Consider the following 15,495-nt stretch of genomic DNA (forward strand, 5'->3'; position numbering starts at 1 on the left):
AACAAACGCGGCCCACACAGGTTAGAGAAAAAACCCTTCCTTTGACATAACCCTTAAACCTCATTTTTTAAGGAGTATTTCAAAGGGAGGGTTTTTTCTCGAAATAACCCCGTGTGGACCGCGTTTGTTTTCTCAAAATACGCTATTTCGGAAAAGCGCCCGTCCATGATTATGCACCTAAAACGCGGAAAATTCAAATCGGCGCTTCATTTGCAATTTCGCTTGTCTGCCTTTGCGTTCCTCTCTCTAAGGAGGACTGCAATGTCACCATACCCACACACGACAGCTGGCAATTCCCTGTGCCTCTCCCTTAGCCAGGGGGTCTCCAGGAGATTGGACTGGTCCAACCGTTAGCTTCTGGTGCGCCCAGGTGAGAGGCCAGCATGCCTAGTTAAGATGTGCTGGGCCTGCAGCCCCGCAGTCGAGGCTGGCACGCACTGTTTACCCGGCGGATTTCGCGTTTGACAATCTCTCATTAAGCTGATTGCAACTCAGTAGCGCTCGGTCTTAATTACTCGAGCTTTCATCTGTGCACTTGAATGGAATGGAGCCGCCGCTGGGCACCGGCATTTGCATATGTTTGTGAGAGCTCCCCAAAGCCGTTGTCTCTGGCCGTCACGAGTAGGAAATGCAAATTCATGGTCTGCCGCTGTCTGGGCCCCGATAACGGCAAAGCAGGTCTGGCGGCCCCTGGGTAGCGGGGGTTTAGAAGCTGCTGCGAATGCCCCATGCTGGGCACTTCTGAAGCAAAAGCGTCCAAGCAGGTTTTTCTGGGCCGGTGGCGCAGGGAGACGTTTCTCGCATTCCAGATGTTCCTGTCCGATGGGTTTCTTTTTTCGCTGCTGGAGTAGCAGCCGGGCCTTAGTCTGCAGAGGGTCAGGCAGGCTTTCGGCCGAACTAAACTGCAATAGCGCGGAGCCACGATGCAACCAGCACCTCGGCTGGGGATGGCAGGGTGGTGCCATTTCCTTGTATTTATTTGTGACGGCCTGAGCCCAATGCAGCTAGGTGCTGTCCAGCTAGCCCGAAATGCTGGCCCTTGTATACGGCAAGAAGGGGGGTCTTGCACCAGCGCACAGTAGCGGGATGGATGGGTGCAGGCCCTGGAAGGACGGTGCAGTCTCATGGCCATGAGCTCCGCCTAATGGGTTTCAGGCATGGCGGGATTCTCCCTCGGCTCTCAGGCGGGGCAGGCGAGGGAAGGCCAGGTTGCTGGCAACGGTCCCCGCTGACGAACCGTGGTGTGGCAGGGAGTCAGCAGCCTAGCACCGGGCGGGGTGGTGACAAGGAAATCAGATGCAAACAATATTTCAGAGGCGCGGTGGTGGGGCTCAGCGGCCGGACAGCGCCGCTCACGCTGTCACTCCTACTCAGTGTCGCTGTCAGCGCCGTTAACTCACACCCTGGATGCCTGAGAACCCTCCCCCCGCCAAGCCTCGAATCAAAGCGTGGTGGCAGCGGTATCCCTGAATGCATCAGTCGTACGACATCACAACCGGCGTCGGCAGGCCACGCAGGAGGGGCTCCGAGCCAGTTGCGGCATGCCTCTCTGGGGAGGCCATGAGCCTTAACCTGCACCCGTCGGCCTGGCCACACCGTCAGCGCGAATCCCCCAGGCAAGGGGGGGGCAGTCTGACTCCATGTCCTGGAAAGGGGGGGCAGGAGGGCTTCAGCTGCAGGGGGTGGGCAGAAATGAAGCATTGGGGGCATGGGAGGGGACTCGGGGCGGAGGGGGTATTAGTTTGGCCTGGGGGGTGCGGGCTCTGTAGCGGGGCCAGAAATGAGAGGCTCAGGCTGCACTGGGGAGGGGCTGAGGGCTCCAGCTGGGAGGTGCAGGCAATGCTATGGGGCTAGGGATGAGGGGCTTGGAGTGCAGGATGGGGCTCCAGGCTGGGATTGTGGGTTTCAGAGGGTGGGAGGGGGATCAGGCTGGGGCAGAGGGGACTCAGGGTGCAGGATCCGGGCAGTGCTTACCTGAAGCAGCTCCCGCCTCCGGCTCGGACACAGAGCCAAGGGGCTCTACATGCTGCCTCATTTGCAGACCCCGCCCCCTCCGCTCCCATTGGCCATGGTTCCCAGCCAATAGGCATTGCAGAGCTGGCATTTGGGGTGTGGGCAAGGGGTGGCGCCCCCTGGCTGCACCTGTGTGTAGGAGCCAGAGGGAGGCCCCGCTATTGCCACCAGGAGCCACAGCCGGCAGGGAGCCTGCCTTAGCGCTGCTGCACCACCAGCCACCCTTTTAGTGGCCTGCTCGGCCATGCTGACCTGAGCCGCCAGGGTCCCCTGTGGACTGGGCTTTCCAGCCAAAAGAGGGAGACACCTGGAGCCCAACTCACGTGGTGGCAGAGACATGTGAAAAGGGAGCAAGGTCTTGTCCGCTGTGCCGAGAGCCTGGCTACTCCAGGCCTCATGCCTGCCCACTTGCCTACAACCCCCCTCAGCTAGGAGGCAGCCGCCGACCCGAGCGGGCAGAGGGTTGGCTCACACGGAGGTCGTGGCCAGCTGTCCCTTAAGCAAGACACCGCCCAGGTGCCCAGGCCTTGGAGTGCGTGGATGCCACCCTCATGCAGACGTGGCAGGCAATGGGTGAGGGGGCATGTGGCTGCCCAGCAAGGGAAGGGCACCGATAGCCAGGGGCGGGCAACCAGGACGCTCCCCCAGCCCCTGCTAGCTTGGGTGCACTGGCAGAGCGTGGCTGCTGCTCCATTGCAAGCTTTCAGGGAGAGGGGTTTGCCCTGGTGTTGCCGCCTGCGGTGCCCCTAGGTGCTGCTATGTTAGGTGCCTGGGGCAGACTTTGGCTGTGCCCTTTGCTCAGCGTCGCCCAGGCTGGGATTGGCTGCCGTGTGCACAGCTGGAGTTTGCAATGCTCAGAGCACTTTGGTCACTCCTGTGTGTTGCATGCACCCCTTCCTCCCCCATCCCAGCTCTTGGTTGGCTGCCATAGGGACAGCACAGGCTCAGCATGGCACAGCGCGGGGGCATTTGGCAGGCACAGCAAAGGTGAAGGGGGCTATCCCTAGGCACCCACAGAGGGCACCGGCCCAGGCTGAAGGGATCTGCTGGCACACTGCCCCCAGGTATCAAATCCTGACTTGGGGGGAGGGGTCACGTGAATGAAGCTTAATTTTACTCCATCGGTTTTAATTTTCACTGTATCTGCTGGGCCAGATGGTTTATGGCTGACAACTCTTTGCATCGTGCCAGTTTCCCACTGGGCAGAGTTAAGGTTACCAGGGGGCACAGTGATGGGGGGAGCAGGGGGATTAAGTGCCTGAGCAGCTGACCTGGTGCACCTGCCAGAGTGGGTCTTTGCTCACGCTTAATTGGGACCCCGCTGGAATGAGCTCCCTCAATGGAGGCCAGGCCGTAGCCTCTAAAACCATCCCATCCGTCTCCTGCTCCCACTCCACCCCTCATGGTTGCCCTGGCTCTCCTCGATGTGGCAGCCTTCCCCCTTCCTCCACACCTATTGGCGCCCACCCTTTGGCCTTCCAGGCGAGCCTTGGACAGATGGCTGTTCCAGCCAGCCTGGGCCAAGCCTGCTGCATCTGCCAGGCCAGGCCACTGGTTAACCAGTTACCCATAATAAACATCCCCAACTGAGAGCGCTGTTTAGCAGGTAACTGGTTAACCCTTTACATCCCTACTCCAGCAGTTTAGGGCAGTGTTTAGTTTAAAAAAAAAATACCACAGAGTATGGCCTCAAGAAAATATTTGTTTTTAATTCTGCAAGACAGACAAGTATTATGGAGTCATGGCAACGTAGTACATGGATCCGGATCCACGGGATGGAGGTCAAACACAGCCAATACAAGCTATTGAAAGACTGGATGCAACTGTACCTTGTAACAATACGGCAGCATGATACCAACAAGCCAAAAGCAGATATTGAGAGAGACTTGTGAAGAGAAATACCAGGCATACTTGTCAACAGCTGTATTCGATTTCAACCCCCCCATCCTCAGGCAGTGCGACAGGGCTCCATTCGGATTGCCGTCACAACCAGGTAGGATCACTGAAATCAATAGATTCACTCCAGATTTACACCAGCAGCATCCTGCAACAGGGCCTTAGCAAGTCCCAATGATACCATTAGAGAAAGAAAATCACAAGAGCACTAATGTTTGTTCTTGCCACCTCCCCAGGTAATTATTTCTGTCACTTAGCTGGTCCAATAAAAGATATTGTCTCCCCAGCCTTCTCTTCCTTAGTGTTTGATGCAGATTCAAATCTCCCCTGCCCCCCCATAAGCAAGGTGCCAGTTGTTCTCTCATCTCTAATAAAAAAGTCTCCATTAGCCAAAAAGGGAGTTATAAAAAAGCCATCTAATGCTGTGGCCCTTTTACCACACGGTATATGGAGATATGTGTATCTCAGAGCTGGAAGAAACCTTGGGAGGTCATTGAGTTGAGTCAAGTCTAGTCCCCTATGCTCACAGCAGGACCAAGTACCTTCCCTGACAGATTTGCCCCAGATTCCTAAATAGCCCCCTCAAGGATTGAACTCACAACCCTGGATTTAGCAGACCAATGCTCAAGCCACTGAGCTATCTCTCCCCTGCCAGCTGCAAGATGGATGTGGACTGGCAGCTTTGCCAAAATGGAAGCCATGCGGCAAAGTACGAGCATCTGTCCAGAAGCATTCGGCCCTTCATGTACACCTGTGCACGATGGGTTGGGAGGCAATTACTATGGCAATCTTGAGTGGGCGGCTTGGGATTCAGGTTTGAGATGCCGGGCCTCGCGCTGCTACCTCTAGAGTCCCAAATCAGAGCTGAATCACTCCATGCGTTTCAGAAACATGCAAGTGCCCCAGAGCATGGCTGATGGCTCATGGCCTACGGAAAGCAACCAGGACTGAACAGAAGAAAGGACGTATTAAAGAACAAACATGCTGAGAGTCTGCTTTCATGTACGCTAATGCTAGTGATGGGTCTCCTCTTTGATCTACAGGAGTTATTTCTGAAGAGATGTATAGTCAAGCCAACTGCTTAGTACCATCAGTCTGAGGATCCAGGGGAAATCGTTCTAGGAATGTAGTGCTGTGACTCTAGAGCTTAGATTTTACATTGTTTTCAGTGAATGTCCTGTTGCTAGATCTCTTGCCAAGTCAACCCATATGAAGCAGCTCTTGACGTATATATTTGTTAACTGGAGTTTAAATTGCTCAAGATTTTGGAGACTAGCACTATTTTGGCAACCACGAAAAAGACAACAAACTCACTCTTCTTGAACTGCGCCTTAAACAAAATCCATTTTCACTGCCTCAACCAGGAGAAACACACACAGCTAACACCACAACATGCCAACTAGGCTGCATTTCTGAATTTATTAGAAACAGCTGTCAGTACATCCTAAAACATGACACGTAAATGTGCTTTATTGCAATTTTTATTGCATTTTTTTAATCTAGAGCAAGTAGGCCCAGGATGTTTAGTGTCTGGGATATAAAAGCCCAACCATCTATTAAAAAAATACAGCAAAATCGTAACACATCTGGTGACAAGTACAATGTCGCATTACTGATCTAGAAACTACAGCATGACTTGTCCAAAAACACTAACATACAATTGGTTTCCATATGAAGCAGTTTGTTTCTTTTTAAAAGTTCAACTACACAAATTCCTTTTTTTTTTTTTTTTTTTAAACTACAGCATAAACGACAGAACAGGTTTTACACAAATAACAAGAGTACCAAAAAGTTACATGCTGGAATTCATATGGAGGAAAAAACAAAAACAGAATACCCCCCGCCTTCCAATAGCTTCATGAGAAGCAGGTTCTAAACAGAGGCAGTGTCCTGTAGAAGCGGGGGAAAAAAAAAAAAATCAGATAAAAAAATGCAACATTAACGCAAAGGTAAATACAGAGGCGTGTGTGCTGTCATTTCAGTCCTGATTACAAAAACCTGACATACATGCATGTTTTACACTGAGACACTCCTTCATCTAACCAGTGCATTCACAAAGTGATCCATACTGTTAACTCTCCTTCGCACATTAGTTCTAGACAGGAGTTAGACTGATTTGAAACATGACTGCATCTTGAAGGAAAATAAGAGGGTTTTTTAAGTAACCTTTGCTTTGAACACATTTTAATGCTCTTGTCCCAGAGTAAATATTAAAAAAACCCACATAATCTAGGCTCTCAAAAGCGCGTTGTCAAGATGTTCCTGATAAACCTCTTTCGTTTGAAGAAAACAGACCCAACTTTGTCTTAATGTGTGTAAACACGTGCAAATAGTGAATTTTGTTTTAAGGGGCAGTGCCACTTATGGCTAATGCATATAAATGTGTATGTGACTATATTTTACAAAGAGCTATATACATACAGTACATATACACACACAGATATAATGCAGACTATTACAATCCCATGGTGCTGTAAACTGCCAAACATACAAAATTAACAGGTTTAGTCAACTGTATTCTTATTCGATGTGTGAGCTACTTAAAAAAAACCCACAAAACAATCTACACACATTGTACTTCAATGAAGATTTCCAGGTCTAATTTCACTGCTGGCATAAATGGTGTTGTAGCCCCCTCCCCCAAAGTTAATGGAGTTATACCAGGGGGTTAATTGGGTCCCTGGCCACTTATTTTTTAAAAACAATTATTTTTCCAAATATCTGAAGCCCGCTATACTTCTGTGACCGCTATACTACCCAGCAAGCTCATTTAATGGAGTGGTGACAAATTTACAGAAAAAATGGACATTGGCTTGTTAAAGCCAATATTCCAAAAGCAACATCAAGTGGTGAAAATCAGAGCAAATTGAAAATGATGTCTCATGCCAACTGATCAGATAAGAGACGAGATTTCTGTTGACCAAATGGAACAAATGCCTGAACTTCCTTTGCTTCAGAAGCCAGCATGCCAAGTAGCCAAGTATTTTAAGTCAAATCTGAACCAACGCTGTGTTTTCATTAGCCACAGAATAGGGGTGGGTCTACTGCCAAAAAGTAAAGAATAGGAGAGTTACATTAAACAAATGGAGCCAGCCCAAAGACCAGTGTTTCAAGCACTGTCACCGTCTAGAATACCTCACAAAACATACTGATGAGAATTTTCACACTTCGTCCTGTGGAATAAATGGTAAGGCCTCTAAGGGGCTTTCAAAATTCTTCCCTCCGCTTCCATGGAAAATATTTTTGCCCGAAGAATGTAAGCTTTGCAAAAGTTTTGGACAAACATTTTTATAGCACTGTCAAAACATACTCCTACCATACAGAATAATTATCTGTATTGCTTTACCAACAGGTCCACGAGTTCATGGCTTTGTTCTCTCCTGTCTGTAGATTGTACCAAAAGGAAACTAGTAGGATAGGAAAGCAAGGTTCCTTCAAATTGAGAGCTTTATAAAAATAGGTGAGTCCTTTAAGACTTTCATCACTACCCCAATTGCTTTTTAATACATACACAAAAATATTTTTAAACACACAACCAATTACTCCAGGGTCTTCTATGCAAAAATTGAGATTAGAATTATTCTGGTGTATCATCTTTTGTGATTAAAGACAGGAGTCTTGTTCAGTGCATTGTCTACTCCTTGCTCAAACAACAATCTGAAGTTCTTTTAAGAAGCTGAGCCTGGATTTGCACCTCATTCTCTCACTTACAGAAGCCTTTGTGCATCTGACTTAAATTTGCCATTTGAAGCAAAAAATTGGCATGCCTCTGTTCTTTCAGGAATATATTTTGACTCGGCTGTTCACAAAGCTGACATTTTTTAATTAAGGTAGGGAAAAAAACAAACAAAAGAAAGTAGGGCTTCAGAATATGGTTGAGTACAAAACCCCACTTTACCACAGTACTGTTAAAACTGCCTTTTGAACCTCTTACACCCCCACCCCACCCCCAGAAAGTACCTGTTTTGTCTGCAAAATGCAGCACAATGTACAAGACTCACTAACATTTCAGATTTTCATTCCCTGTTAGTGTAAAGAAACAAACATTCAAACAACAGAAAAGATTGTTCAAGTACCAAATAAGGGGCTTTTCTAAACTTTAAATCTGTGACACGTCTTTAGTAATTCTGCTGTTTTGAACATCCATGGCATTGTGTTACTGGACACGTTTGCCATCCAAGTTGCACACAGAGCGTTAGGGCAATCAAGACCCCCTCCCCATCTTCCCCCTGCCCTTACAACTGCATTGAAAGCGTCAACGTTCTTTTCCACAGTCTCCATTGTGGCTGCTTGGCTTTAAAGAGGCCAAGATCTGCTTTGATTTCTATCCTTCTGTGACATGAGTGCAGCTTGAAATTTGGATATGATGGAGACTAAATGGGCTTGATTCTCCTCTCACGTAAACAGCTTTTATTTGATGGAATCTCTGCTTACACTGATGTGAGCAAAGAATCACGCTCATTAGTTTGACTGAGAATTCCTTTTCTACCTCAGTTGCCTTTGGACGTGTGCGCGCACATGGTGCAGGGAGGAATGTTGTCCTGCATCAGAACCCAGCACAGACTTAGGGGACACATGGTACATCGCTCCATCACTCCCATAACAGTTTAGGCAATTTCTCTCACTAACTGGAAAATGCGCCACCATCTATGTTCAGATTCTAGCACACAGTGGTTCCAATACTCACAGACACACCCTGGTTTAGACTCTTTGGGAAAACTCTGCAGCATCCTCAAACTGCATCTTATCAACTCATCTTAACACCCCCCCCCCACCCCCATTTGTTCACAGTAAGACATGTGAGTGGTAATGGAACTACTGGCAGGAGAGTTGGATGTTTAGGAACTTCCGCAATATGGTTCTCTTGGCGGATGGGCTGCACACAATAGCAACTGTGGAAGATGATCTTTTTTCCCCATTCGTGAAAAAGCAAAATATTGAGTCACCCCTGTTCCCTGCAAATATACTTCAAACCGAGAGAAGAAACAACTGTGCATATTAGAACGTCTCAGGATTATTTACCCATTTAACACTGTGCAAAAAAAGTTTTATTTAAATCTAAATATATTTAATACATGGGTTAGTGAGACGCGTACTACTCTAGCTGCAGTCAGGTAAGAAATGGCTGCTCTAATGTACTGAGCATAGAGTCCCCATCTTTGGACCCTGGAAACCAGAATTTTTCTGCGCTTTGTTCAGACATGAATATATTGTTCTCTTGGGGTTTTAAGTTATTTTACTCCATTTCTTTTGCCTCTTACGCATTTGTTTTAGGCTTGTTAACAGCTGATACTAGGGCCAATCCTGCACTTATTGAGCCTTTTCCAATTTCTCATTCAGCCAGGAGAGGAATGGCTCTGTTGGGAGCAACAGCATAACATTGGTTTTATACTAGTGAGTGAACAGGCTCAGGCCAGCTTGAGCAGGCCCCATAGTGGATTATACTTGCTCTGTAGTTTGCTTGGTTTTATACCCATTTTTCACTTGCCAAATGAGTGCAAAAACTGATGCAAAAGTAGGTGTGCAATGGCATGTGAGTATAAAATGGGTAAAACGCTAGCAAGCTGTAACTTCATGTGCCTAAATCAAGTGCAAAAAGGCACATGGACAAATCAGGAGTCCTCAGGAAGATAGGGGTAGAGAAAATAAGTGAGGAATTTCTAGGTTTTAATTTGAACATGGTTCTAATCTGAAATTTAGGGGGGAAAAAGATTTAAAATGCTTCTAGATGGCTTTTAGTTTTCTGGATGTATTGCTCACAATAATGCAGCATCTGCGATGGACCTTTGAAATAAGAGGGGCTGCAGATTCTGAGTTCATTCACACCCCACTGTAAAGCCAAAGTCACTTCACAGAAGCCAATGGAAATAAGTTTATACCAGTTTAGCCAAGAGTGGAATCTGGCCCCAATACATCACACACACAGTGGGATTCGGCTAGAAGGAATCTTCAGAAGTCGTTCTGCTTCCACTTGCTGCACCTTTGTCACTGGTGCTGCAAGACCGAGCCAGGATTTAGTCTAATAATTGACCTTTGCTTGGTTAATATGAAAATCTACGTCACAGTTCAGGTAGCAAGACACTTCACAGTTTGCAGCTAACCCAATTCTCACTAGTGGGCTCAAGTCTCCATTGATGCCACTAGCGTTTCCAGGGACGTGAGGGAAGAACCATTATGAAAATCTACATTACAAAGGCACAGCTAGAAGTTAACGGCTATCTGTGCCTCTGAAAATCTACCCAGTGTATGTGTAGTCTAGAATGAATCCAATGGCAAGCCGAATGTTAGAGAGGCAAGAGATAATAAAGTGGGAGAAGGATGCTTTGCAGGCACCGGATTACTGTAACTCAAGAGATGGGGCCAGTTGCATTTCTTACAGAAAATTTTCTAGTTTTTGAACCTACAACTGGAGCAACAAATCTAGGTTTTTACTGAACAGGGAAGACATTTTACCAGCAACACAGATGCCAACCTGGGGAAACACAATCACTTGTCATGGGGTGCTCTGTTAATCACAGTCTCTTCTTACACAGGATATCAAGTTTCAGGTTGTGGGACTTTTTAAGCCTTGAAAATTCTTAATTTGAAGATCACATTCTAGCTGGTTAACTGGAGCTGGATTTAACCAGCAACACATTAGTGCAAAAGAAAGTGGTGCCTGGACATGCCAAGCTATTTAAATCGCCCTTTCCACTATTATCTATCAATGTTTTAGATGTCATGTCCCTTCTCATGAATAAACAATGTTCTGCTTAACAGTATATTGTAGTGCCTTTGATAATTTCTCAGTGTAAACACTACTTAAGCCTCGATTTTGCCGTTATTCTTTTGGGATTATAGCTGGTTCAAGCTCAAACAAGAAATCAGTGGCAGGGTCAGAAACAAATGCAAGGGCTTCTGACCTGCAGTCTCATGTCTTAATTACCAATCTGTTTCCTTGCTGGTGCAATTTACCTACATTGGGTATAAAACAATGCTACTATTAAAAAAAACAAAAAACAAAAATTAAATTCTAAGGGCTCTCAAATAATTATTTTGCAACTTGTGCTTTGTTGCCACTGTTATACTCTTACCTAATTTAGTTTTCCACTATAGAAACTCAGTAGGAGCACATCAAAATACTGAGTCAAGCTATAATGGGGTGTGTCTAAACTACACCCCTCTACCGACAGAGGGATGCAGATTAGGCACATCACTATTGCAAATGAAGCGGGGATTTAAATATCCTGCGCCTCATTTGAATAAATGGCTGCCACTTTTTGCCGACGCGGCACTTTGCTGGCAAAAAGTGGCAGTCTAGATGGTGATTGGTTGACAAGGAAAGCTTTTTCCGACCAATCCCTTATGCCTCGTGCAACGAGGTTTACAGGATTGGTCGAAAAAGGCTTTCCTTGTCAACCGATCCCCATCTAGGATTGCTGCTTTTTGCCAGCAAAGTGCCTCGTCGGCAAAAAGTGGCAGCCATTTATTCAAATGAAGCGCAGGATATTTAAATACCCGCTTCATTTGCAATAGCAATGTGCCTAATCTACATCCCTCTGTTGGCAGAAGGGTGTAGTTTAGACACACCCATGGGGACAACTTACATTTCTCTTCAAGTGCAATTATACCCTGGCTTAAGCATTTTAGCAATGCAGGCTCCACCCAGCCACACCGAAGGTCTCCATACCCATCATCTGACAGTATCAGATGCACCAATGGGTGGCACAAGAGAACCTGGAGTTGATTGTAGAATAGTCTGTGTAGTTATAGCAGAAGAGTCGCTTCCTGCTTTGGCTACTAAACTGGCTGCTGTGTTTACAAATGATCCAGGTTAATTTTTGATTATTGCCAACACTAAACATGGCTACACGTAGTGGAACTAGGTTCCACTAGCATAAAATCTTGAATAATTGGCTTCAATGGAGTAACGGAAATCAGAATCTGGTCCACAGTGAACAAGTCAGAGGGGATTTGTACAAATCAGCATACTATTTATAATAGAAAAAGTCTGAGGACTGGTCTTTATATAATTATTTGGTATAATAAGCCATCCAGAAGCACTGCATTGCACCTTTTCTTTATACTTACATTACAAAACGATTACAAGGGTTTCAAAAGAGTAGATCATCATTCAGCAACAGAACTCACAAAACTTGAGTGGCCAGCTTCATTCTGGTTTACATTCCAAAGCACTGTATCTAAAAGACTTGGAAAGAAGTGTCCCAAAAGAACAAAACAAAAACAAGAACCCCACACATGGAGGAGTGAGGAAGGAGGAGCAATTACATCAAATCAGACAGATTAGAGTTTTCAAAACCACACAAAGTTTTAGCTTTTCCTTTTATTTGTTTCAAGTTTTGGTGTAGAAAGTATGTGCGGATGCTAATGCAACCTTCCCCCAGAAGAAGTGCTTAATCCAGCAACGAACAAAGTTTTGGTGGGTCCAATTTGGTTAAATGTTTCCTTTAAGCGAAGACCTGTAGAGCCGTTGAAACCAAAACTTTGTTACTGTTGGTAAAAAATAAAGCAACTTTTCTTTATAAGGATTTTTTCCTTTTAAATAACAACCTGAAGCTTTCCGGTAATTCCTTTGGTCTTCTCTCACCAAATTCCACATCTCAAGATAAGCCCTCATTTGGAAGTTCGGCTGAGTTGCAGTGAAACTGCTAAAATTAACAGAGCATTGCTGTGGTAGAGTTCCCCCACTAGTTTCTTGGAGTTTAAGACTGAAAGACATTACTGATGCCTCAAATGAGGCCTCAAAATGGTCTCCACAAGAACAAGAAAAAAAAATCCCAATTCAAAGTTCTGCTGAAGGTGCCTGGCAAAAAGTTATCCCCATAAAATGTTTTGCTTCCAGTTTTTTGGATGTGTTTATGTTCAGTTTATTCCCCCCGGAAGGAAACAAAAAAGTATCAGTGTAAAAGCACAGCTGAGCTTTAGGTAGCACCAGGACACCTACACCCAAGTTGTCGTCTTGTTGCTGCTAGGCCTCTTTGATTCACATTCACAGAATCACTTCTTGTGCAAAACAAGCAGTCTAAGGAGAAAGAATGCCCTCAGAGTTCTAATAAAAACTGTAGAAAAGAATCCAAGATAGCCAACACTTTCCCCCTCCTCAGAATTTATCTGCAAAGGGAGGAGGGCATCTGTGCGTAGACAGGATAGGCGAGCCTGACATTTAGGGAATCGTTGTGTTGGATGAGGGATGTCTGCTGGTAATGAAGGACTAATTCCTTAAGTGTGCTGTACAGGTTATACGGTTCTGCAAAACCATAACCCCTTGGAGTGCTGTAGATCACACAGTGTTTAACTTCACCATCAGCTCTGCAAGGAAAGAAACGGGACAGTTTAACATGACAGCTGAAATGTTAACAGGCAACTACTATAGCAAAGCTGATTTTGCATCAGTAAAATAACGACAAACTCTAGACAGATGAAGGAGATGTTATAATAGTGATTCCATGCAGAAGAAATGCTTCTAGAAAGAATGGTCCGACTTTCTTACAAAGTGACCTACATAAAGAGGCTTTCCATGGTGGGACAACTCCAACCCCTACTGCCTACTTCTCCAACTCATTCAGTGGACCACTAGGAAACGGCTCTACAGACCAGACTTTGCTGACAACTAGCTTAGTTCCAGTCCAATTCTAGTTTAGACTTATTCTATCTAGTTTCTCGCTTTGGCTTTGAGAGAGAAGTGGGTTGATTCTCAAAACCAGTAAGCTTTCTGCAGATCCCAATGATTTCAGGGGGAGTGCAGCCATCCTGGAATTTAAAAAAAAAAAAAAAAAAAGTGAGGCCATTATACGGTCAGACCTTTTTATATTTCAAGAGTTACCAAACCAGAGAGATGGAAAAAAAAAAAACCTTCCTTCTCTAGAGTACTCCTGCAATCATTTAGCCTGTCTAGCTTCAGCAACTACGTTTGGGAGGTTTGGAATAAAAATTCTGTTTCTCATCTGTGTTGTCAGAAATAAACATAAGTGCTAGATACGGAGGTTTAATTATGTTACTAGAAGCCATAACTATTTGATCTTCTGTTATAGACTTCTTATATATCCATACTTAACTTCTTAAATAATGACTTATGGAGGAGAGTATGAAAAACATAGGTAATACAGCAGCTGGAACAATACAAAATAGGGAAAGAAGAAGGTCATTGGGTTTAAGGAAAGCTTCAGTTTGAGAGCAACTTCACCTCTTGTCTCACTTGTAGAGTTCAGTAACCCCCTGAATCCATAAAACACATCTAAGCCAGTGGTCCCCAACACGGTGCCCACGGGCACCATGGCGCCTGCAGGGGCATTGTGTGCGCCCGCCAAGTGCACCGGGTGTGTGGCGCATGCGAGGTGCTGGCCCCAGGCGCGCTGCGCATACGCGACGCCAACCCCGGGTGCATGGGGAACACCGGACCCGGGCGCACGGCAAATGGGAAGCGCTAGCCCCAGGTGTGTGGCTATGGGGGGGCGCCAGCCCCAGGCGCACAGCAAATTGGCCTCCCCGCCCCCGGGTGCGCAGCTATGGGGGGGTGCCAGCTCGGGCGCGTGACTATGGGGGGTACCGGCCCCAGGCTTGCAGCAAATGGGCGACCCCGCCTGTGACTACGCGGCGCATGGGGTTGCTGGCCCCAAGCACGTGGTGCATGGGGGTGTGGCGTATACGCAGCCCTGCCCCCGGGCGTGTGAGTGTCCCTGCCCTCTGGCGCCTAGCGGGCGAACGGCCCCACACCCTGGCGCCTGGCAGCTCCAAATGGGGACCACTGGTCTAAGCAAGGACTAGTTCTAGAAAACCCAGTGACTATGGAATTTTCAGGGGTTTCCACCTTTGAATGGAAAGCAGGTCAACAGTATACCTAGAGATTACAGCCTTCACATGACCAGGATCCCTGCTAGACAGTGCTAAAAACTGGGTTTGAAACCACCACAAGTTGCACTACTTCAAGAGAAGGTGGAGGTGGTCAGAGGGCAGGCAGAGTTAACAGCCTCAGGTGGGAAATTCTACTTTGGGCTAGTACCTTGGAAGAGTTACATAACAAGACATTTCCTGAGGTTTAGTGTAACCCAACCTCCTTTGAAGCCCCATGCCACTTCATCTCTCCACCCAAGTGTGAGATGGCCTTCAAGATGCTCTGTGACTAGGAGAAGTATCGTCTATTCTAAAGACGTATGACACTGGCCTGAGCCTTCCTCCTCCTCAAGTATGAAGGAAGTGTTACGGAACTAAGAGTTTCACAGGGTACATGACTTCAGGATCTACCCATCTCCTTGCCATCAGGTTGCTCCACCTCCTTGATGGAACAATTTGGTTTTAGGTGGATTTACTCAGGAGAACATTTTTGCTTGCAAAGGTAACAGCCAAGTTACTGTCTCATATATGTGTGTGAATTTTCCCAATTAAAACTATAAAGCCTCCCTCCACCCCACAAACATCCCCAAAATACCCCCCTAAAAAAATCCCCCAAAACAGGACTTCCAAGACAGTTGTGCACATATTTATGCACGCGTGTGTTCTTTCTTGAAACACACGTCAGCATTTCACCACTACCTTGGAGCTAGCCCAGAACATAGGGCTACATTTGGTAGTTGGCAAACACAGCATGGG

The 15,495-nt window shown here is 46.4% G+C and overlaps 1 protein-coding gene across 5 annotated transcripts in view; it reads right to left on the reverse strand.

Annotated features, from left to right (window-relative positions):
* Positions 1-3,701: 3,701 nt before the first annotated feature.
* PIK3R3 (phosphoinositide-3-kinase regulatory subunit 3) overlaps positions 3,702-15,495 on the reverse strand; it is a 295,643-nt gene continuing 283,849 nt past the window's right edge. For 4 of the 5 annotated variants that reach the window (XM_075935898.1, XM_075935897.1, XM_075935896.1 and 1 more), the window contains one exon: positions 3,702-13,218. In XM_075935898.1, the coding sequence (XP_075792013.1) occupies positions 13,017-13,218 (202 nt within the window). In that variant the 3' untranslated portion in view covers positions 3,702-13,016. The remainder of the gene's footprint in view (positions 13,219-15,495) is intronic. The other variant, XR_012905836.1, reaches the window with a different exon arrangement.

Source organism: Pelodiscus sinensis, chromosome 9, assembly GCF_049634645.1.
Source record: "Pelodiscus sinensis isolate JC-2024 chromosome 9, ASM4963464v1, whole genome shotgun sequence".
NCBI lineage: Eukaryota > Metazoa > Chordata > Testudines > Trionychidae > Pelodiscus > Pelodiscus sinensis.